Below are 24,630 nucleotides of genomic sequence, written 5' to 3'. Positions count from 1 at the left end.
AATTGAGTTTAAATTAATCCAAAGGGTCAAAAATAATCGAATAAAAAGGACCCCTCCCCCCCCCTCCCCCCCCTCCCCCTTGTCGCGTTTGGCCACGCCCAGGTCGCGTCGCTCCACGTCACCACGTCGCTTTTACGTAAGGGCAGGCGCTCCGGTTTCCTGGCGGAGAAGATGGCGGCTCCTGGACCGGGGGAGTATTTCAACGTCGGGAGCCATGTCTCTTGCCTCACCTGCTTGGGCCAACGTCTGCAAGGAGAAGTGGTCGCCTTCGACTACCAGTCCAAGATGCTGACCCTGAGTATCCTTTGTCGGTTTGGGCCGGCGGACGTCGAGCTGGCCTGCCGGGCTGCAAGGGCCTGTAGGGTAACCGACGCTGTGTCAAATAGTGATCCGCGCAGGCGTAATTGGTGGTCGCCGAGCTCCACATCTCTAACCGCGTTAAAGTGGGTTTAATCCCCGAGCTCGTCCTCCGTTCGCGTCTCGGCCTGCGCGGGGCTCGACCGTGTCGCGGGCTCGGTGCCGCGGCTCTCGCGCCGTCCGCCACCGGCTGCATGTGTTTTGAATCCACTCATTGTGGAGCCAGACCTCAGCACGGATCACTATCTGGCAGCGGGTCCCGGAGAGGCATCATGGCTGTGTGCTCTCCACAGGCACAAGCCGTTGCTAGTTAGCCAGCTAGCCTGCTAGCTAGCTGACACCCAGCGTCCCTCGCCGTGCGGCGTGGGGACACTTATTTCTGCCTCCCGTCCCCCACCCCGTCCCCCGGGGTCCGCGGCGCCCTTACGCGGGGATGCTAACAGCTATTTCGAAATGCTAACGATGAATGGAGACCGAGGGGCTTCCACGCTGCAGTCGGTCCGATGCTAACTCGGCTAACATGCTATGTTTCGGTCATCCACACACACACACACGGCCGCTACCAGCTCATCCAATGTAATTAGCATCCACAGCTTCATCAACCACCATTCACGTGAATCCGGTCATAATGTAATATTTAATCCAACATGGAGGCTTTTCAACGTGATTCCGGTGACACGGGCATCATGAGTTCATTAGAGCCGGTGCTAGCTCGCTGGTGGACGTGTCTACACCCATTCATGATGTGTGTGTGTGTGTGTGTGTGTGTAACATCATTCAGGGGTCAATCCTGGACCACCTCATGTTTTACACCGATTTAAATGATTACATGAGGTGGACATGCTGTTGCCCGAGACACCAGATGAATGTATATATTAATACTTTGTGGATCTGACATCACAGGCCTGAGCCTTTTGACAGTATTTCGTTTTGCATGATCGTTGAATCACCTCACAGGTAAATTAGATTTTAGTAAACCAGCCAATACATTAGAGCCGTTAATGAAAATGCATGATGCTGTCTTTTAATGTAGTCGTGTGATCTTCTGAATTAATGAATGCGTTGCACGTTCAATTACAATTGACATTGAGTAGATTTGATCTGCTTCTGTTCAGGTCAAACTGTTCTGCCACCACTTTAACTACAAGTCAAACCCTGTCTTAGTTTGTAATTTTTTTTAAAGAGCAGAGATTTGATACCCTCGATAATCACAATTTGATCTAAAATACAAGGAAACGCCTGCGATTCACCAGAAGCCACAAAAAGACAACTGACCAGCCGTCTGTATCACTGACAGGACATGCGAGGTTCACGCCTCAAGATTGTGGCCTGTCAGGGGAAACCAGAGATTTGTGTTAAGATGGAGAAACATTTACTGAAAAAAGAAATGGGAGGATTTCATTCAACAGGAAATGGGGGGCAATTAAAGATCAAGAACTCATGAGTCATTTTAATGTGTTAATCAAGCACAAAATAAGCCAGGACTTATTGAAGTGGAAGAGAATTTGGGAAAGCTGCCATCGGCTAATTTACTCAAACCCCCATTTGATTTAGTGGATTTCCAGCAAAGGAAGTCATTCAAAATCTCAGGAAATGCTTCGGTGTAATGTGCAGGAGCTTTGCACAATTCAACTCGTTTCAAACAAGTCTTCATTCATCCATGGTTACTATAGGTGGCAGCACAGCCATTGGTAGTGGGCCTGCTGTAACTGGCACCACCTTTCACTGGCCATGTCCGTCAGACACAGCGCTCTGTGTCACAAGCTCCTCTGTGCAGTGCGTCTGCTGGTGTTCAGGTTAATCAGGGGTTAGAGGTCAGTAGTTGTCATGAAGTTGTGTCCCTTAACTTAACTTGTTGAAGAATGTGCTTCCTCCAGCGGAAAGCCAAACCTCTACGACGTCATCCTGATCAACTTAGCCTATGTGTCTGAGGTGGACATAATAAATGACCGCACTGAGACTCCACCCCCACTAGCATCACTGAATGTTAGCAAGGTGAGTCCGTCATCTGTTTTTTTTGTGTGTTGCTTTATGCCTCCGTTGATAATTATCATGAGGGAGATGTGAGTCTTAATTGAAATGAAAAGTTTCTGTGATGTGAGGTTCCTGTGTTCTAAGTGACAGGTGCGTCAGGAAAAAGTAAGTGGACCAAACGTTAATTAAAAAATCCCCCACACTCTGTTACTTGCAGTGACATATTTGTGTTGTTTCTGTGCTCGGGCTTCATCTGATATCTTAGTGAAGGTCTAGCTCTGAAACTTAGCAAATATACAAATTACTGCGAGTAAGACGTGTGCTGGAATGTTTTTAATAACGCTTGGGTTGATTTCCAATTGACATGATCCACAAAAGCTTCTCCAAGGGATCGAAGTAAACCAAACTAATGGGAATCTTTGTCCACTGTAAAGTTACAAAAGTTCATCCAAAGTTTACTTAACGGTCAGCAGTGGGAGGTTAATGGGATTTGTTGCTTGAAAGCATGATGGACAGTTGGATTTACATCTTCCAGTCCCTATTTATTTAGTCCAATTCCGTTACTGTGTGTACTGGTGACTGGTCACTATGGAAATGCAAATATTAGGCTGACATTTTCTAGATGAGCAGGAATGCTCCAAAAAAGTGAGAAGGGACGTGCTGATTAATACACATCCTCCAAATTTGACCAAAATGACGCTGAAGTTCTCGCTGCATTTTGAGGAACCTGTAAAACCCGACTGGTTTTGTGGAAATCTGGATTATTCAGTGTCTTGACCCTGAACTGAAGAAACACTAAATGTTAATAGATTGCTTATAAATTGTATATAGGTGTAAAGTACGCCTGACCTGTGGACTCAGAGTCACAATTAAGAATAAGAGGCTGTTCCTGGGTGGAAGCTGGTAAACTCCAACCCTTAATGTTAAAAAAGCCCCTTTGTTCTGTTAATCTCTTCACAGCTTGCCAATCGAGCACGGTCAGAAAAGGAGGACAAGCTGTCCCAAGCCTATGCAATCAGTGCTGGGGTTTCTGTGGAGGGCCAACAGCTATTCCAGACTATTCACAAAACGTAAGAACCTCCGTCATGTTCCTCTCCCTAATGTCACTCATCAGGGCAGTAGGATCGAGTAAAGCCAAAGCAAAGTCTTAAACGGTGAAGATCAGAAGCATCAGAACATCCTGACAGAACATTATACACTCTAGGTGTGTCCTCAACAAGATAATAACAGGCTTTTATGCCATCTGTTATTGGCTGACCTCAACGTAAAGGGCGGGACAGTCTGATCTGAAACATCCCATGGAAAGCCACGCAAATTTAGTTTCAGAAAGGAATCCAGGGACGTTTAAACATGATCCAAAATGTAGTCAGCCCGAAAAGTATGAAAACAGCAAGACTCCCCTGAAGATCAGGGATAAGGTCTGAAGACCAGTGTCGTGTCGGTGCTAGTCTGAACAAACAAATTCAGAAAACTTGTGGACAAATCTCTTCAAATCAAAAACAGCAGCTCAGCAGAAACACACTATTAGTTTATTATTGTGGCAGCGGAAACGACACAATTAACTTTCCTTGTTAGGAGACATTTCAGTCCACCTGTTCTACCTGCTGTCAGGTTTAGAGTAATAGAAACAATAGAAACCTGTGATTTGTAAGTAAGTCTTACTTTTAATTCTTACTGGTTATTTTTGAACAGGTTTTAGTCCTGTAAATCCGTCCTTGGACACTTGTGGGTGTTTTCATACTTTGTGTCACAGCTCTAACTGCAGTCAGTGTTCACGACACTATTTCAATGAATATAATTTCTTGCAGGGGAGTTAACATTAGTTTTGTGCGTCTGTATTTCATGGTCATGTCAGATCCTTTAGTGTCCCAGGCCTCATCGTCTTTGATTTAATGATTAGATTAAATCTGAACCCGTTACGTTGTTATATCTAGTTTCCACTTCATATGGTTACACCAATAAGACAAATATTCACAGATATGATGAGTGGACACTGTTTCCATTCATCAGCCTGTCGGTGTCAAACCACATGTTGCATTGATTGCTTCACAGATAAGATGAGGTTCCCACAGCTCCTTTTAAAAAGTCTTAAATTAAATTGACCATAAATTAGCTACAATGCATTCAATTTGCAGACGGTGCATTTATGGCTGATGAGAAAATTGTCACACAAACTGTCCTGCCATTAAAAACGTCTTTAAACCTTTAGTACTCGGACACTGCCAATTTTTAAAAGCGTAACATCGATGGGCGTTGATTTATTCTACGCTGAATATTAAGTATTCACGACACAGCGCCACACAATTCTCAGTCTTCCAAATCTGTGTTTTTAGCTTTTATGGACACGAACGTTACCTTGACACTTCTGATGGTCGCCTGTGTTTATCCCTCTGTGGTAGATCAGAACCTTCTTGTGTGGTCGTCAGGTTTATGTAAAGGATTAGTGAGCACTTGAATTTATTTACCCTCACTCAATGTTCTTTTTCTGAAATCTTATTAAGCTTATCAATAGGTTTAGATAAACGTTTTAAATTGTATGTCTTAAATAACATTTATCAAGGTCTTTTAAAAGCATAAAATTTGATATAAATCACCCTGTAAGATTTCCACTTTTCTTTGCAGCATCAAAGACTGTAAATGGCAGGAGAAGAACATTATTGTGATGGACGACGTCGTAATCTCACCGCCTTACCAGGTCGAGAACTGCAAAGGCAAAGAGGGAAGCGCTTTAAGTCATGTACGCAAAATAGTAAGTAAGCTTCACATCTTTACAATATCTCACTAACGCTGCATCGCTTATGGATTTGTTTGCAGATTTCTTTTTCCTTGATTAATCATCAGGTAAATCTGTCAGTGCACTTGGTTACTTCAGTTAGCGGCTGAGTGGAGAACTGGTTGTAAAGGTTTTGAAATCTCCCTGCCAGTACAGAGAAAGGTTCAAGTTCACCACAGCTGATTGAGACTCTTTAACGTCCCTCTGCCGTTAACACAACATAACAAGTTTCACACCCTGTGAGAGTGAGCAGGACCTCAACACCTCAGTGTGACACTGGCATTGATTTGCGTTGTACAGATGGAATCACAAAACAGAAAAGTTAAAATCATTCGGATGCAAAACTCAGTCTGTAACATAAAATAAATAATAATGGGACATTTGACCCTGAGATCATTTTGGGTCACATCGCCCTGAATGTTATTGAGTTATCAAATTGATATATAGATATTTTAAATCCAGTAAGCATCAAATTCTCACGTTTAGGAAGCTGAAACTTTTTGCTTTAAACAAATGAGAGTAAAATACTGTTAATTGAGGGAATTAAAAAATCTGCAATGATTTATTTGCCAATATTGTTTTTAATATAAACATACTGCAGGTTGTTGGTCCATTATCAGTGGAGATGATGCAATTTGTGTTTTCTTGTCTCTCCTCTTGTCCCTGGGCACAAAACAACAAATTTAAACTAGCTAGGAGTTGAATTTGGTATAATTTATTTTTATTTAAATAGTGTTAATCTATTTACATCTTATTAATATTTCTAAATCACCCAAAGCATCTTTTTCCATATTGTTTTTCTTAAAAAACATAATATTGGAGTTAATTTACGTCAACCCCCGATATATTTTTGTCTGATCTAATTTGAGGAATGTCAGGGAGCTTGAGCGATTCTCGTTTCGATTTTTCTCAGAACTGATGTCGAGATTTGTCCATAAAATGTCGCTGTTCTGCCCCCCCGCAGGTCGAGAAACATTTTAGAGACGTGGAAAGTCAGAAGTCCATGCAACGTTCACAAGCACAGCAAACACAGAAGGACTCCACTTTATCTTCTTGAGTTGGCAGCGCGGGTCGTTCGGGGGAAGGCGACGCAGGTGGTTTTGTTCCCGCTGCCAGACTAAGTCGGCATTCCTTGTCCTCAGTCTGAGACCACAAGGAGGAGCGCTGAGGGCCCTGGATCCAGAAGATCAAAATACCATTAAATGAAAAAGACAAAAAAGAAAGAGGAAAGATTAAATCTTAAATTAGACTTTATAAAGAATAATTTAAACATGAACCATAAAGCAACCATAGTTTCCTTAACTAACTTGTCTCATTCTGCCCCCACTCCTCCCCCCCCTCCCTCCCTTCCTGTCCCCTGAAGCCTTTTCTTTTTTTCCACCCTTCTTCCTTTGCCTTCAGTTCCATTTCAAAAAGAGAAAACTAGCGCAGTCAGAAAGGCTTGTTAGCTTTATTTTCTGTCATTGTTTCCTTTTTTGCTGTATCCATGTTCTATTGTCTGTATTTTCTGTATTTTAAACAAAATGTGACTTGAAATGCCACACTTTAAAGGACATTTTCTAAAATAAAAGTAACAAAAATTCTGACTGTAATACTGTAATTTTCAACAAGTTTTTGAACACATTCCAACTTTGTCGGCTCCAACTGTGAGATCATGAGGATTATTGGAAAGTATCTGAACGGTGAGAGGTAATTTAATCTGTCTGGAGTCCGTCCACGTTGTTCTTAAACAAACAGGTTTCTTTTAAGTTTCATTATTACACTGCTCATGTTTCACTTCCAGATTATTAAATAAGCTTCTGGTTTCTGCAAAGCTGACGTCCTCTGGGCGACACTTGACAGCAAATGTTTTCAATTTGTTAATTAAAAATGTGATTTATGAAGTTAAATTAATTTGGCTAATTGCTCCGGACTTATGTGGGAAATATTGGAAGAAAAGCAGTGATTTTGTGCTTTTAGGTGGAAATGCAACTACATTTTGTTTTGATGTGTATTTATCTCAGAGCAGCAACCAACAATAACTTAGCGTTAGTCTATTGATCTGGGAATTGTTTGGTTTATAAAATGGCTGACAACAAAGACAATGCAGATCCCAATTTCCCAAATCATGACTTGGCACATTCACTTCATTGTTTTAGTATTTTTCCCTCAACGAACAAAACAAACACCTGTATTTTGCTTAGAAAATGACTTCATGATTTATTATTAGAATTAAGTGAAAGTATTTTTCCCCCGGTGCTGCTCGGAAAACATCCTGTGGTTTTTGCGGTGATGAAGTTTGATGCTGGAAAAGAGTCAGATTTCACTTTGACATATTAAATTTGGACAGATATTTACGTCTTGTAACAACTAATCAAGAAAAGAATGATTAACATAACTTCTGGTTTCCTCAGCAACCAGATTTATTCATAAAAATCTATTATTCTCGTGCAATGTGATGCTGAAATTCCAGGATACAGTAACTGCAGTCATAAAGAACAGACCCGGTTTATTCACCAGATAAATAAATGTCCTGTGATTATCTGACTTATCATAATCCCTCTAATCAAAAACATGCGATGTCTGTTCACATACACTTCACTGACGTGTCTATCGCTCCACTGGAACCGGTTCTCTTGGTTTTGTTGTTGCCCTGAGGGAAATACTTTCAGAAGTATTCACCTCTTATGAATGTGGCGTTGGGCTTGAAGCTGCGTCACGGCTCCTGCCTCGAATCCCCCGACCTGCACAGGTGGATCATGATCTAATAACAGCATCCAAACCACAGGTACTGCTGTAGTTTAACAAAGTATTTCATTTTATTGTGCTTATTCTACATTTTATACTTAGTTTTAGACCACAAATGGAAATAATCAGCAGTTTCAAGTCAGAATAAGTACTATCAGTGTAAAATGGAGGTACAGCAGTATTTAGAGCTGAATTAAGTCAATCTATAAACAATCAAATTACAAAGCAATTATGAAATAAGCAAATTAGGCCCCTAGATAATGATTTTCAGTTTAGATCAATTTATTTTTGTCATTCACTTTAACATTGAAGGGCATTCAAGGACATTTTCAACTATTTCCCACAGAACACTTCATGAGTCTTGATTGAACTTCAGCGAACAGTTGAGCCGTGGAGCAGCTGTGATCTCTACTAAATTTATTTTGTACAAAAATGTGAACAATTTACACAGAAGATAAAAAAAAGCTTTGCTTATTAAATTTAATGAAAGTCTAGATACAATAATGCACCAGATAAAAGCAACAATAGTGTTTTCTATCAGAAGATCCGAACTGTAGTCATTCCATTTCATAAGCAATAACACAAATGTTTATTACAGTTTCCCCTTAACCTGTGAAATACTTCAACCATATACTGAAAAACATTATCAAAGACTTTACGTTTTGGAATAGCAGGTGTTGTTTCATGTAGCTTTACAGTATCATTACTCAGCGTCATGCTTCAGAGCATAGAGACAAAGTGTAAACATGAATTCAAATAAATTATTAAATCGCAAAAAAAAGGAAGCTTGGAATTTTCTTGTTCTTGCAGGTTAAGTTACAAACTGGAAGGCAAAGACAATCATCGAGTTTTACATCCAGTCGTCTCAGCTTGGAGCGTTTGAGTCCTGAGGGTCACCGAGCCGCAGCAACTTTGAGATCAAGGTCGGGCAGCGACGAACAGTCAAGGTCAACGATCCCGTCCCGCGCACGCGAGAGCATCTCTGTTCGCAAAAGTTCCCTGAGAGAGTCCGGGGGGGGGTGGTTCAGCCGTCAGTAGCTAGGATCAGCGCAGCGGCAAAGATGCCCACGTTATGTCCGATCAGCTTCATCTGGTTCCAGAACTCCACCTTGCGGGTGTGGTGCCAGTAGCCCAGGTTACCGTCGATGAGCAGGATCACCAGAGGCAGGATGGTGGCGAGGATCTGAGCCGCCAGACGGATGTAGCAGCCAGAGAGGAAGGCCAGAGCCAGAACGCCAAACAGCACCTCCAGTGCCATCAGGGTGATCTCCCCCCCGGCGATGTGGTTCAGATAGGCCTGTCTGTCTTCCTTGCTGTGTTGCAGGGAGTACACCTAGTGGGAAGATAGTGGTACTGCAACATTTAAAATGACACTGGAACATGCATGTTTTACACACTGTTTTAACTCCATCACTTTTAAGGTTAATTCATGTTTTACTTGACATAGACAAATATAGTATAATATCTTAAACACTAAATGATCTTGGTCAGACACTGAATTCAAAGAGAAAAAAGTTTAACTTAGCAGCAGCTAACAATTATGGGATGTTTTAACAAAATTCACTTTATGATATTGTCCAGAAAACCTTATCTGTCTCATCCTGACTGTCCTAATGTCTCTGAGCTCAGACAATCTGTCAGGGTCTTACCATGCAGATGAGATAGACTCCCAGGAAAACCTGTCCCGTCGACTGCAAGGACCTGCTGCGAGCTTTCTGTCTGTACACCTCCCCCGCCCCGCTGGCCAGAACCAGGAAGCCTCCAATGTTTGCCAGCGCTCTGGAATACATTCGCACCTGCAGGGAAACACAGGTTTAACTATAACAGTCTGCGGCAGGTTCCTGCTGCAGTTATATTCTCTGATAAACCCACTTCCACTTTTGTAGTGGTGACCCAGAATCCAAATTGTCCCTTCACGTGTGACACAGATCTGTTTTTGATGAGTATTTCAGCCCTGATAGGAGCTCATGAGTATAAAAGACTGCCAAGAAATGCTGCTTCATTGTGTTTTAATAAACCCTATTGAAAGAGAGGTGACTCACCTTGAGCCAGTCGCCGTAGTGCACCTGCTCTCCGATGTACGCTGCGTACGTGCTGACCGCCAGCTGGACGGCGGCGGCCATCGCAAACCACCTCCTCTTCACCCCGAAGGACATGAAGCTGGCGCAGAGCACCGCCGCCCCCATGTCCACAAACAGGTACGGCACGTTGATGTCTGGCTTCCTGGAGACGACAATGAACACAGAGTCAGGTTAAATCAAACAACGTGGCCTGATTTCATTTATACAGCGATTACCTTATCTTTATTTATTTATTATACATGGTTTGTGCCAGGTTTTTTTTATTCAAGACGGTAAATAAGAACCAAAGACGTCTAATAAACATTAAACATTGATTAACAATACTTTCACGACCCCTCCTTAAAGATGTGACTGTTTTTACATCCTCTACTGTCTAATTATGATCTGTTTTTAAGCACCAACCCTGTGAAGCACCTTGAGCTGCACTTTCATGCCATGGAAACTATGATGAAAGTTTCAGGATCATGAACAGAGGCTCAGATAAGTACTGGGTAATTCAGAGGGGTGTGGTTCTTCTCAGGGGCAGACCCACCCACCACAGACTCAAACAACACACACACACACACACACACACGCCCTGTGAACACGAGAGATTCGAACTACGGTTACAATGCGGGACATGAGAGACTCGGTTCTGTCCACAGAGAAAATTACAGACCAGGAAGAACAGAGGTGGATTCAAACAAGTCCACATGTCTGCAGCCTCACGTGAGGCCCCGTCTAATTGTTGGAGAGTTAAGTAGCTAGTTAGCACGAGCAGGGAAATGCACGAGAAAAAAAGTTGGTACGTACGCATTTTTTTGTTTTGTTTAACTTTACCATCTATAAACTGTTCAGATAAATGTGTTTCAATAAAAATGTGTTCATGTAAAAGTGGGAGTTTTTAGTTAGCTCGTTAGCTAGCGTTAGCTCCCGCAGCGTTAGCCCCGCTCACCGTTTGGAATCCGCCCGCTCCGCGAACAGCATCAACATGCAGAAGCAGTTCCAGAAGCCGAACCGGGTCAGAATAAAAGCTCCCAACTGGCTGATGAACTTTAAAACCTGCTTCCTGCTGGGAGCCGCCATGTTTGCTGCTCAGCGCTCGCCCATCCGCCGACAGAGCGCCGGAAGCCGAGAGGAATATCCGGTCACAACACCAGCGGCCTTTCAGAATAAGCCCACGGAGCGCTCCACGTGCTTTTGGGAAATCGCGAAGTATTGAACCGAAGCTCTTGTTTTGAAAATATGTTCTGTTCCGGGGCAAAGGCGTCCTCTGATTGGTTGATAGGTCGAAGGGAGCTGGACAAAAGAAAGGTTCGATTGCGCCACCTACAGGTCGAAAAGTGAATCACAGAAAATGTGAATAAACTTAATTTATACAGCACTTATTAAACACAGTTACAATAAGCACGACATTCATATTTGTATATCTTCTATATGATCCTCACACGTAAGTATCGCATGTTACTTATTAAAACTTATTGATGCCTATTTTTGACTCTTGCTGCTGTAATATTGTAAATTTTACTCATTGTGGGACTAATAAAGGATTATTTTATTTTATCTTATCTTAACAAATCAATTTAATATGCAGATAATAAAATGAACAAACAGCCCAGATGAAACCAGGAAAGGTTTGCAGGTAGAAGTACATTTTAAATACGATAATTACAATAAACAAACTGTCAAGTGTCTTTAGAGGTACAAGAGTTTTTGGCTGATACCCAGACCAGAGTCTCCCTGTTAATCCTAAAAAATGTTTTGTTAGGCACCAATCTCAATATTTTAAAACCTTTATGATCGTATACTTCTCAAAGCCTTCACCACAATGTCATAATTGTTGCGATAAAGAAATACACATTTTCTATCTTAAATAAATTGTTCTATTTGCAGTTTTGTATTTAATATATATGTATTTAAACACAATGTAAACTCATCAGATTTCTAAACCCATTGAAGCTCTTAAAACAAGACAACATGGTGTCTTCTGCTTCTTGTGTCGGCCCAAGAGTCAAAAACCCAGAGATATTAATTTCACTACATTATCAAACAATATCATACAACTCTTGAAACATTAAACAAGTTCACACAAGCATCAGATGCAAAAGGTAGAAGAAGTTTGACAATGAAAGTGTTTAATGAGGCGCTCGGTGACACACACCAGGCTTTCATGATCAGGTGCATTTCCACGCTGCTGTTAATCCAGTGACGTGTATGAGGTTAATCTGGAGCAGATGAGACTAACCCAGATCCTGAAAAAGGCTTAGAGTGAGTCCTGCTGACGGTTTAGTGAAGGATCAGTAGCTTGTGATGTCTCAGGTGAAAAGTCAGGTGAAGGCGAAAGGCACAGGAGAGAGGATCTCACTTTATAAAACTTGTAGTAGCATTTCATCGTGGATGGTGCAGGTACTTTATTTGTTCCAGATTCAGCTGCATCAGCTACATTATCATCGCTGGTAATGAAACTGGGTCTTCGGTTCATCTAGATGAAGCCAGTCGGGGTTCAGAGACAAAGAAAGCCTCAGATTGTATTGAAAGAAACACACTGACATGAAAAGTGCTACACAAGTGCTTAAAGAGAATATATGCCGTGGTTAGATTTTCCCAAAACATTATAAACAGGAATAAATCGGTATCTGTAAAAGGCTCAAAACCAAATCAGACTAATCAATTTATTCTCAAAAGCTTGAATATCTGTCCTACAATATAAACTTCTGTTTCCTACTTTGAGACTGACGTTCGAAAACTAAGAGGAACTGATTGGATTGACGGATATAATCAAATCAGCGATGAAGACTTGGTCTCCTTCCTCTTGGCACCAGGCCCTGATGTGCCCACGATGCACGACACAAAACGAATTCAACTCTCAAAATTAACGTCAGAGCTAATATTCTTCATCCTTCATTTTATTTTTCCAAGCCAAACATCTGCAAAGTCAAACTCTTATAATGGCTAAATCATTTTAAATGCTTTGATTCTACAGAAGTAATATTGATGATGCACAGATAAAACTGAGTCCCACAGTTTACACTCAGTGACAGATCTATCATTTCTATTTCTCTGTCACACTTTCTCTCACAGCTGTTGGAAATCTATGTGCTTGCTTCCCTTCCTCCTTCCTGTTCAGGGGGGGGGTCATGGCACCTGATTGTTTAATCTCATCACGGGGGATTGGTGACATCAGGCCCAATCCTGCGCCGACCTCGCCCAAAAGCCGGCAGCCGGGGATCAGCCGGGGATGAAGAGCAGTGGGACGGCACAGATCAGTCAGTCAGTGTGAAGCAGCGATCGGACCAGAGGAGGTCATACAGTCGATGAGCTCTTAGGAGCCAACACATTTCTCAGATTGTCGGGGGTCCTACTTTTCAACAGGTGAGGATTCATTCATCGTTGATGCTTGTGTCTCTCTTGGATTTATATCTAGTGTATTTAGTCAAATTTGAACACAAATAGGAATGAGAACTACAGTTTTAGCACTTTTATCAACTGTATGTGATGTTGTAGCATCTTTCAAAAACGACGATGTTGCTTTCCTCTTGCAGCCAAGATGGCTCGGGATATGTCAGATAAGGAAATCTTGAAAATGGAGCTGGATCAGCTGAAGAAGGAAGTGAGCACCCCTAGAACACCAGTAAGTCATCACAACAGGATTTCATATTCTCTTGAAATCAGTTGTGGAGGGGAAAAAACATTTTCCTGTAAATGAAGGCACCAAAAACAAAGCATGCACGTTTAAATGTTTCCTGCCTTGTAATGATAATAATACTAATCATTTCTAACTTTGGTTTCCGTCCCTCCAGGTGAATTCAAACTGTGCAGAGACGGTTGAGTTCGTCGAGGGACTGCTACCAAACGACCCGCTGATCAAGGGCGTTTCGGACGAGAAGAACCCCTACAAGGGAGACAAGGGAGGCTGCATAATAACATAGCACACAATGCAACCAGGGAAACGCCACACGGTTTTTATACGGGAGCTGGTTGCATTGCTGTAATTTCCCCTGTAGAGGAGTTATTGTGGATAAAGATGTACAGTAGAGAGCAAACTAAGAGAATACTGCCAGAAGAGAAATCCATCACTGGATTACTGTCTGTATCTGTGAAAAATGTTCATGTGTCAATTTGTAATTAAATGCAAATAGCTGTACAAAGCTTTGACCTGACCCGGCTGCTCTGATTATTGATGCACTTTAGTAGATCTCACTTTTATTGCTCTCCCGTCTTGTTTTATCTAATCGATTCAGGGTGCATGAAACTCACCTGTGTCACAGCACGAAACAGGGCAAAGTCAAAGGAGTCGTGCAGCTGCCGCTTAGTCTAAATCTTAATAGGATTTCTTTATCTGCAGCAGTCGGTGACACGGGAGCTGCTTCCTGTATCAGAGTCTTTAAGCTTCTTGCCTTTCAAGCTCTGCATCCAATTAGTGTCACTTTCAATCCGGGGCAACAACAAAATACGCCCTCGACAAGAATATAATGACCTACTTATGGGTCACTTATCATTTAGAGGACGAAGGTGATAAAGCAGTGTTTTACCACAGGGTTAAAGTTTTAGCTCGGCTGAACACTGAGGTCAGAACGTCCTCTAAACTTTGAGCTCCTGTCGTAGCACTGGTGAGAACAGATTACACATCAGACAGCAGTAATCTGAGATTCAACACACACAATAAAATACTTAATCCACAATACATGAAGATAAAACCACTGCTCAGGAGGTTTTGTGTGATCCTGCAAACTAACAGACACACAGAAGAAAACATATTCACCTTGATGGAGGTTAAAATGATCTGAATGGGTTCAAATATGATAATATCCTTGTTTATATTTATACTTAATTGCTTTTGTGAACATTTTCAAGGAAATTAAAAACCAAGAAACTTCAGCAGACCTCTCTATTCTGTGTTAAAACACACATATGTAACCTAGCCTTAGAAAAACAGGACCCTGGCAAAAGATAATTATCAGTTACAGCAGTTTCCGCCCAGTTTGACTAAATATTCACTGTTTCCATAACAGCTTTTTCTGGGCTTCCTGTTATCTGTGGCTGCAGATTGAATCTCTGGCTCAAAGTCAACTGATGAAGTGTTTCACCGGAACGCAAAGTCCATGCAAAGATTACACAAAACAAGTGTGTTCGGAAAACAAAGTTATAACAGAGATCACAGGAGCTTCGATTCACGCTTATTATTCTCTTTCAGAAGAAACTGTTTTGAGATGTGGTTGATTATTGCTTTCGGTGTAATTGTATAAAGATTTAAAAAGTAGATTTCTTGTTGTATTCAATTCTGAAATGTTGAAACTCTCGTTCAGGTTTATGTCTCTTGTAAAGTTATAAAACCGGACACAGTGTGTAAAAGCCTCGGATGTCTGGTTCATAGTTTATTCTTTATCTTAATTGTCTTATCTGATAAGAGCATTTGTGGATATTACTAATCTATTGAAGTTATAAGCTCCTTGGAATCAATGAATACTGTTCATATGACATACAGGAGGAAAATTATATTTTATAACTTTTAGAGTGCAACCTTAGTGGGGATGTGCCCATTGACTTCAAAACGACTGCATTTCAAATATTAATATACAGATTCCTTACACAATTGTTTTTTTATAACGGTACATATCTTTGTAAACAAGTGAAATGTTAAGTCATTTTTAAGGCGTGCGGCAGTTAGCACACTTTATCTATGCAGTTTCATAACAAGAGAAAATGGGTCTTTATCTTTATTACTCACCTGAACATTAAATCCCTCCTGTCCTGCAGACCTTTGGCTCTGGGCGTTATAAAAGGAGCCCTGTGAGGACAGCACAGTTCTGAAGCTGCTGTGAACACTGTGCTCTGCAACTCTTCACAATGTGGCTGCTGATTTTCTTAGTGTGGTTGGTGATATGGGCCGGCGGGACGTACTGGTACCTGTTTGGGAAACCGAGCCCTTTCTCCCTGGAGTCGGTGAGACCACCAGGACCTCGAGAGTTTGATCAGAAGAAGCGGGACAAAGTCATCAAGCAAGGTACAACGAGTCAGGATCATCCCAGTTGAAGTGATGTAATGATTTGATGTATGTTTTTCTACCAGTTAAGCCCGATGAGCTCTGTGGGAACTGAATTCAACACAAAATAACATCAAATACGTAAAATATTATATTGATATGTTGTGACATAAGTTGACAATGATACTCTGAATAATCTTGAATGAATTCACACTTAAACTTGAGAAAAATATCAAATCTACTAATTGTGTAATCGTTAAAATTCTTTATATCTGTTGTAATATTCATAGCAAGTGTTTCAGTTTGAGAAGTAAACATTTCATGGAACAAAAACCTGATTAATTTTGAACCCTACCGAGTTTTTGGATATGTCACAGCTGTAAAAAGTGTCTATGAAATCTCAATGGAAGACTTCATATCTGTCAGTAGTTACACTTCAGTCAAACATGTGAGCTGTGGAAAAAAGAAAATCACATAAAATAACCACATTGGTCATGTTTTTTATTAAAGAATTATATTTCAGATTAAATTCACGAGGAGGTTTTGTGTCTGTTTCAAAGTGAAGCTTGACCAAATCAAACAAATCAGATATAACATACTAAGAAGTGGAATTTACAAGTAATGAAAGTGTATGAATGTGTGTGTAAAGTTCTTTTCCGACACTTTAATCCAGATTCAAATGAGTCCATTGTAAATAAAGTCACAGTTAAACAAGAGTTTGATGCAAGAATCCCTCTCCAATTATAAAAACGAGTAAAATATGTTTTTAAAAACTAACTCACTCTCGTTCTTACAACAGATCTGTGCTGATACAGTGTTATCTAAATTACCCTGTTAGCTGCCCTATACGAGCAAACAGGTCATTTAGATAAGCAGAAGAACAGTAATTGTTTTTCATCTATGTGTTTTATCTTAATTGGATTATGACCTAAAGATTAACTTAGCACACTAATATACTTTTTACAGCCAGCATGGAAACACAGGTGTGCAGAGCAACCTTCAGACCTCATCGTGTAACCCAATTATACAACACGTTTACAATATAATAATAATAATATAATACTATTACAATATAATAATTATAATATCATCTATAATACTTAATTTGAAGATATCTGGATCAGTTTGACCAGGTTTACATCAGCTCTGTGCGTTTCCGTCCAGGTTTCAGCCTCGACAAGGTTCCTGAGGACCTGGACGTCATCGTCATCGGCAGTGGGATCGGTGGACTGACGGCCGGCGCCACGCTGGCCAAAGCAGGGAAGAAGGTCCTGGTGCTGGAGCAACACGACCAGGCCGGCGGCTGCTGCCACACCTACATAGACAAAGGCTTCGAGTTTGATGTCGGTAAGAAAACCTGGGATGTGATGCAGGAAGCAGCTCTTCATCATTTTTAAAGGCTGCACCAAATTTCACACACTCATAGATAGAATTTCCCTAAATGTGCCTATTTTTTTCATCAAGATCCATGAATTACTTCCTGGGAAATCAGTGAAAATGTCCAAAAATGCTTTATCTTGCAATGTTAAAGAAAGTAAAATAGAAAATGAAAAAAAGAATGGGTTCTTCCGTGACCCATATCCCAACCTTCCACCAGGTTTCATGACATCCCTTCAGTAGTTTTTACATAATCCTTCTTACAATCAAACAAACCAACAAACCAACAAACAGGGGTGAAAACATAACCTCCTAAAGGTAAATAAGAAAGAAAGAAAGGAACTGCAGATAAAGAATTGAGAGGATGCATTTACAAGAGGTTTTAAAAACACAAATACATTTAAACATCGTCTTAATGAGACGTTCTTGCTCACATATGTATTCATGGGTTTGATATGTGAGTTTCTTGACAACGTGACCTTACAACAATAACGATTAAAGCTCAAAGCAAATGTTGAAAAGACTATTTCCCTCCCTTGTTTGATTTAGATAAGAAACACCATCACACCTTCAGTATCTCCAGGAAATAGCTCGTTCCCTTTCTGCCTCTCTCTCCTCCAGGGCTTCACTACATCGGCCAGGTCCACGAGAACAGTCTGCTGCGTATCGCCTTTGACCAGATCTCTGAGGGTCAGCTGGAGTTCAAACAGCTGAAGCCCCACTTCGACACCATCCAGATCGGCCTGGGCGACGACAAACGCGAGTACACGATGTTGTCTGGTAAGACGGAGATGAAAGCTCATCTGATCAAGCAATTTCCAGATGAAACCGAGGCCATCGAGACCTTCTTCAATATCATGAAGGTACAGCGCTTGATGCCATCGGTCTGACGCCCGCCTCCAAAAGACAAACCATACATTTAAAACCCCCCTTTACAAACTGCCTCCATGTTCCCACAGATCTCAGCGAAGAAGACCCACTACCTGGCGACGCTGAAGCTGATCCCTCAGTGGGTGTCTTTATTCCTGCTGAAGTCGGGCCTCGCAGACCTCTTCTCCCCGGTCTTCCGCCTCTCTGGCACAGGCGCGACCGATTTGGTGAACACGCTGACGAAAAACAAGGACCTGCACGTCATGTTCTCCTACCTCTTCTACGGTGGGTTCCACAAACAAGCTGCTAGGGCAGAAAGTACAGTGCAGACGGAAAGAAGGACAGGGACACATTTCAGATTGGTACTTGAACTCACTGAGTTTTAAATGAAACAGGTGACTGCGGGGGCAATAAGGTGTTGTCTTTAAGTTTTGATTTGAGGATGTCTAGGTACTATAGACCATATATATACAGTCAGGTACATAAGTATCTGGACAGTGACTACATCTTTGTAATTATGCCTCTGTACACCACCGCAATGGATTTGATTTGGATATAAACTCACATAGTAGAGTGGAGGGATAACCTAGATTTCCATTTTATTCAATCAGTTTCAAAAAGGTTGTTGGAGTTTAGAGAGCGACTAGAACTTAAGCTAAATGAATAATTAAGTATTTACTCGTTGTACTCAGGCGTTCCTCCAAAGGACTCCAGTGTCCTGATCAATGCCCTCCTGATTCATCACTACAAACGAGGGGCCTACTACCCCAAAGGTGGTGCCAGTGAAATCGCCTTCCACATCATCCGCACCATCCAGAGATATGGAGGAAACTGCCTGGTCAGAGCTCCTGTCACCCAGATCCTGGTGAATGAGAAGGGGGCAGCTTATGGTGAGAACCGCAGCCACTTCATTAACAAACCAGTTTAAGGTAAAGAGATGTCGTCCAGGCAACTGACCGCTTCATTTCTGTGACAGGCGTGAAGGTGAGGAAAGGTCAGGAGGAGCTGGAGGTTCACGCGCCTGTGGTCGTCTCCAACTGTGGAATCTTCACCACCTTCGAGAAACTTCTTCCACCTGAGATTCGGGTCAAACACGGTGAGACAGATAGAACCCTAAATGGACGAAGTCTCAAAAATAAAATACATTCTTTTGTAAAAACAAATCAAGATGCAGTAGTTTGATTTATTTTCCCACACTTTAGATATTCAGGAGCGACTGAACATGATGAAACACGCCCGGGGGTCGTTCTTGGTCTTCAGCGGCTTCGATGGGACTGAGGAGGAGGTGGGCCTCGAGTCCACAAACTTCTGGCTGTTCAAGAACAATGATATGGACAAGTCGTAAGTATGCAGAGCAGTGATGTCTCTGGCATTTAGTAGCCACAAGGGGGCGCTATTGTATAAACAGAAGCGATACATCTGTCTCCTCAATGAAGACCAGGGGCATTGAACATATTTAGCATTTCTGGTATGGGCCACGTTTTATTTATCAGTAGAGAAACAAAACAGTGTAACTTAAGATTTACTGTAAAGTTTAAATAAAGGAACATGTTGTATTTTAAGTAGTTTAATCAATGAGGGAGTTAAAAATCCCCTTTTCACCCTCTAGATGGAGTCGAGGATCAGGTGATGATGATGCTCTGCATTTTGATGTATAATTTTACATTTGTTTTTAGGATGGACGACTTCTTTGCACTGAGCAAAGAGGAAGCACCAGATAACATCCCCATGATGTTCATCACGATGCCGTCCGCTAAAGACCCAGAGGCCAAAATCAGAAACCCAGGTACAAACGATACCCATCATAATAACAGAAGTTAAAGATTGAAGGGGAATTCCCTAATAAAACATGTTTTAAAGCTGCACTGCAATTAGAATATATCCTTACGTTATGTATTTTGATATGATCTGACATGAAAATAACACATCTGAGTGTCTACATGGATTAAATGTGAGGTCCTATGTGTTTCGTGTTCACAGGAAAATGTTGCATGACAATTCTGACCATGGTGAAGTACGAGTGGTTCGAGGAATGGAAGGACACGACCGTGCGAAAACGGGGCAACGAATACTACGACTACAAAATGCGGTTTGCGAAGAACCTTTTCAACTGGGCCTGCACGCTGTTCCCTAAAATCAGAGACAAGGTAGATGTGGCAAAGTCTCAAAACTAAGCTCTGCTGTCTGTGCATGAACATGACAATGATTTCAAACATTTCATTTAGTTAAACAAGATCAATTCATTAGCTGTGAGAGATTTGTTTGTGTTTGAATATGAACTGTAGTGTATCTTTGTTTCTCTCCAGCTGGTTTTCCAGGATGTGGCGACCCCGCTGACCAACATGCACTACCTTGGTGCCCAACGTGGAGCCATGTACTCCGCAGAGCATAACCTCGAGCGTTTCTATGCCGAGGCCGTGGCGAGGAACAGGTGCAACACCCCCGTCAAAAACCTCTACATGTCAGGTATGGAAATCTTAAACTACTGCACATGCATTTGTGTTTTGTGACTGAAGGTGTCCCAGGCATAGAGACGTCTCAATGAGCCCTCAGATTGATGCTTGAGGTGGGACGGTTGATAACTTTATGAAATGCAGGAATTTATCAAACTAAACCTGGTAGTTTTGGCTGCAAAAGCCATAAAGAGTTTGTGAAGAAAAAGTCATAATCTAAAGGGAAGCACAGACAGGAATCTGATGCCAGGTCCAGACATACATGTGTATGTAGTCTTCTCTCATCCAGTAAATTGTATGTGTCCCTCTGTTCCAGGCCAAGACGTGTTCAGCTGTGGGATAGCAGGAGCTCTACATGGCGGACTCCTCTGCTCCTCTGCCGTGTTAGACCACATCGTCTACGTCGACTTGCTGCTTCTTAAGAAGAAGCTGAAGAGGAGGAAAGCCAGAGAACTGGCCCAGCTCACTGAGAAGAAACTGCATTGAGTCCGCTTGGTGCTTCCCCTGCAGGACATTAGTGAAACTGCACAAACCTGATGCAGAATGACCCTTGATTATGACGGGAACACACCTCCGCTGTGTTCTAGTTCTATATGACCTCCATCTTCTGCCTCCATGCCTTCCAAACTTGAATTAACTTTATCTTGGGAACATACTGTAGATTGTAAAATATTCCAGAATGATCGATGCCCTCCTGGTAGATTGTTCAGTCTGGTGGTGCCAACCATAGATTTTATATAAAAAGGTGGACATGACAGCTCCCAAAAGTGAAGCCGAATCATCTTGATCGCCCCCTAGTGGCCGGCTGCAGTGTTGATCACAAACCTAAACGTTGACTAATTGGAAATGGACCAAACTAGAAAGTCTTTTTCTCAAAAGTTTCTGTTAAGTTAGGTATAGTTCTTATCACACTGATGTTTGTTCGAATGCCAATTTTCCCTTTAAGTTTGGTTCTTATTAGTTATTTGACGATATGAAAACGGGTGAAACACTATGATTGACAGCTGAGACTGACTCGTGATTGGTCGAGAACCTTGATACTGCAACTTTAGCAAGTGGAGACATGTTGTCCATCTTTATTTGTAGCCTATTAACACTGTGCCACTTTCTATGCTTACTACCTGATATGTTTATCCTCTGTTTACATACTTTTGAATTATAATATTGTTTTTACTATAATCACGTGCACATAAATACAAAAATTATGTGGACAAATATTTGTCTTTATTTTACTGTCTTATTTACTGACCTATGTAAGATTTATTTTCTTAATGTACAGTAAATCTTTTTGCTTTATTTTTGTTTTGTGCAAAAATACGTTTGCATTTTTGCTCAATAAACTTTAAAAGATTCTAATGTCTAAATGCTGAGAACATTTTCTGTGATAAAACTCATCATATTACAGCTTCAGGGGTAATAGGTGAGTATTTTTTACTAATTATTTATATATCAGCTACTGGTTCAGTGACATTTTAAACTCCTCAGGATTTAGTTCCCACCTATGTTGTTCTGCCCTCGTCTATAACCCTGCTGTTGTTTGGGTAACTTCTGGAATCAAACGTTTGGGGGGAAACCTCAGACTTCCTGCACTAAGTGAACATTTCCCCACTAAACGGCGAGTAGATGTGCCGACAAACTGTGGTCTGTAGGACACGACCGGGGGGATCCGAAGATATGAATGCCCCTTCTGTCCAGGCTGCCGGTGGGACGCCAGTACCTCTCTCGCTCTGCTAACCTCCATCCCTCTGCTGTGCAAACCCAGGGAAGGCTCTCTCTGTCTCAGCTGCTGGTTGCACACGTTCACCACCAGTGCTTGAGAATGAAAAATTCAAGGGCTGAGGATCAAAATGGGAGAGAGAAGTTAATTATACTGACTTTGCCTGGCTGGAACTTCTAGCCGACCAAACCGTATAATTACCATTGCATGATAAAGTGCACAGCTCCACCAGAAATAAACGTGACATCCATCCACAGTAACTCACTTTCCTGCGCTGGGCCTCTGACTGACTCACAAGGCAATAAACAGACGCACCTAAACCCGGTAAAACCAGCTTTTAAGAAAAGAATAAAGTCAACCCCAACCATATAAGTCATGCTAGCTAGATAACTATTGGATTCAGTGCTACAAGGGTTTTACAGTTATTCATGATCCCCAGAGTGGAATAACTCAACAATGCATGGACAGATTTTGCCACGAATCTTGGTGGTAATATTACTTTGGAGGATATCTCCAGATGATTAACTGTTGGAGCTGATCAGTCAAAGAACTAGCTCAAGGTCAACAGAAATATGGTCAGAAAAACACATTTTATAAACATTCTCTGAAAACAATAGGGTTAGACAAACAATCTAAAGGTTATATAAGTGACATTATAAAGAAGTCACTTTAAAAAGATATTAAAATCTGCTTATGGGGAACCTGAAATGATTTTGTATGATGTTTGATTGACAGAGTCGTCTAAAATCCTGGACTCTTAATCCAGTCCATTAAAAAAGCCACGTCTTACCATTTGTAATCTCTTTATGAAGTGTGTCTAATTAAAAAGTGGTACTTCTATTTATTTTAAGAAAAACGTGAATATATGATGTATTCTGGTAATTTGTATTGGTGTTTTTTAAATCCTTATAATAATCACTGACCAAAGGAATCTGTTCATTACTGGTTGTTGTTTCTTTCAGGGAAATTGTACAAAGTAAGAACAGAGACAATGAACTGAAGAGGAAATCTCAGATTGAACAAAGAAAGACGTCAAGGTTTTGGAAAGAAAAGTGTGTTACGTCCACTAAAGTAAAAAGAAATGAGGAGGAAAAGTTTTTCTTGACCAGCACAAGCACCAAACTCAACCCCCCCTTCCTTCTTTCTCCTTTTACAGGCGGCTCCCACATGTTTAGACACGCTGTTACATCGAGAGAGGCCCATAGGGTCGGATCTCAACAACAGCAGTCCACTCTTTCCGTTGGGTCGACCCCTCTGTCTTACTCTCTCTCTCTCAAACAGACAAACGCTTTTTAAATCAACTTCACACACTGCATCGGTTCGATGCTCATCCAACAACACCGGCATCTGAAACCTTTAATTCACATAAAGTTAAGTTGCAAACACTCTGGCAGCAGCACTGGCTCGGAGAGCAACCATGTCGCTGCGCTCTCGTCTCTGTGTCTCAGCCAGCTTTCCTTCTTTTCCAGATGTTGGAGCTCCTCCCTGCTGGCCTGCTGCAGCCTCCCACAGCATGAACCCAGCCAACAGCCACAGCTGCAATCAATCTGAACACTCTCATAAGAAAGTTTCAGACAATCCAGATGAGAGGAAGACCCAGTTTAAAGAAAGCAGCCAGGCTCAGACTGAGCTTACAGGCCTGAGCAGGTGATGGAAAACAACTAGATACTCAATGCCCTTGATTGGTAAAATGAAAGAGAGAAACAAAGAATTCTTCATGTCAAACTGTAGATGTTTTCCTGCTCTGCACAGATAGCCTCGTCTCCAATGTCGGCTAGAAGCTGCAGCTCCAGGCCAACTTTCTGTTGAGCTGGATGGAAAATCCAAGGAAAATGGCAGCTTCCCCGATTCTCTGCTCTTCTTTCGACAGTCTGAGCACAACTGCTGGTCTCAAAGCTCAGACAGCAGTTTTACACTGCTCTACAGTTTAGTCGGTCATGTTGTTGTCAAATGTACATAAATGAGCATTTGGACTGAGCTGAAACAATGAGCTGATTAGTCTATTGGCAGAAAAACAAGAGCCAAATATGAAAATGTTAGTGAGATTCACTTTTTCAAGCTAAAATGGGAAATATTCAATTTCCCAGCTTGTCAATTGAGGAGACTTAGCAACTTTTTGTTTATCTGAGCCATGTGTTGAGGAGAAACAATCGACTGTATATACATAAATAAACTAATTGTAAGTCAGTTTCAGCTGTAGATCATAAAGTTTTATCCTGTTTTTATAGCACCAAATAAATAATTAAAAGCAAACGTATAAACTATCAAAAATGACAGAAGTAATCTCTGAGAAAAATGTGTTTAGTCCATGTGCCCATTCCATTAACATGGAGGAGGAG

At 41.5% G+C, this 24,630-nt stretch overlaps 4 protein-coding genes across 5 annotated transcripts; 3 read left to right on the top strand and 1 right to left on the bottom strand.

Annotated features, from left to right (window-relative positions):
- The first annotated feature begins 133 nt into the window (after positions 1-133).
- Positions 134-6,696, top strand: lsm12b (LSM12 homolog b). The gene is made up of 5 exons (XM_034570974.1): positions 134-298; positions 2,219-2,352; positions 3,292-3,401; positions 4,954-5,080; positions 6,069-6,696. The coding sequence occupies exons 1-5, from the start codon at positions 172-174 to the stop codon at positions 6,159-6,161; spliced, it is 591 nt and encodes a 196-aa protein (XP_034426865.1). The 5' UTR covers positions 134-171; the 3' UTR covers positions 6,162-6,696.
- Positions 6,697-8,102: 1,406 nt separating this feature from the next.
- On the bottom strand, positions 8,103-11,028 carry tmem101 (transmembrane protein 101). Its single transcript, XM_034570962.1, has 4 exons — positions 10,847-11,028; positions 9,874-10,054; positions 9,481-9,627; positions 8,103-9,164 (listed from the first exon to the last, which is right to left on the bottom strand). Exons 1-4 carry the CDS (start codon positions 10,975-10,977, stop codon positions 8,856-8,858), a joined length of 768 nt encoding a protein of 255 aa, XP_034426853.1. The 5' UTR covers positions 10,978-11,028; the 3' UTR covers positions 8,103-8,855.
- Positions 10,632-14,051, top strand: gngt2b (guanine nucleotide binding protein (G protein), gamma transducing activity polypeptide 2b). Of its 2 annotated transcripts, XR_004612201.1 has the most exons (4): positions 10,632-10,646; positions 13,019-13,263; positions 13,434-13,522; positions 13,692-14,051. XR_004612201.1 is itself a non-coding variant. In XM_034570988.1 (3 exons), the coding sequence occupies exons 2-3, from the start codon at positions 13,439-13,441 to the stop codon at positions 13,818-13,820; spliced, it is 213 nt and encodes a 70-aa protein (XP_034426879.1). In that variant the 5' UTR covers positions 13,083-13,263; positions 13,434-13,438; the 3' UTR covers positions 13,821-14,051. The 2 variants fall into 2 exon arrangements, 1 of the variants encoding a protein (XP_034426879.1); XM_034570988.1 differs by lacking the exon at positions 10,632-10,646 and having other exon boundaries at positions 13,083-13,263.
- A 1,578-nt stretch (positions 14,052-15,629) lies between these two features.
- si:ch1073-13h15.3 (inactive all-trans-retinol 13,14-reductase) lies at positions 15,630-21,926 on the top strand. The gene is made up of 11 exons (XM_034570920.1): positions 15,630-15,895; positions 17,039-17,221; positions 17,873-18,114; positions 18,211-18,406; positions 18,814-19,011; positions 19,098-19,217; positions 19,324-19,462; positions 19,798-19,907; positions 20,102-20,268; positions 20,428-20,587; positions 20,891-21,926. The coding sequence occupies exons 1-11, from the start codon at positions 15,739-15,741 to the stop codon at positions 21,058-21,060; spliced, it is 1,842 nt and encodes a 613-aa protein (XP_034426811.1). The 5' UTR covers positions 15,630-15,738; the 3' UTR covers positions 21,061-21,926.
- The last annotated feature ends 2,704 nt before the right edge of the window (positions 21,927-24,630 follow it).

Source organism: Hippoglossus hippoglossus, chromosome 19 (genome assembly GCF_009819705.1).
Source record: "Hippoglossus hippoglossus isolate fHipHip1 chromosome 19, fHipHip1.pri, whole genome shotgun sequence".
Lineage (NCBI taxonomy): Eukaryota > Metazoa > Chordata > Actinopteri > Pleuronectiformes > Pleuronectidae > Hippoglossus > Hippoglossus hippoglossus.
The sequence above is the reverse complement of the archived record's forward strand: the minus strand, read 5'-3'. Positions and strand labels throughout refer to the sequence as shown.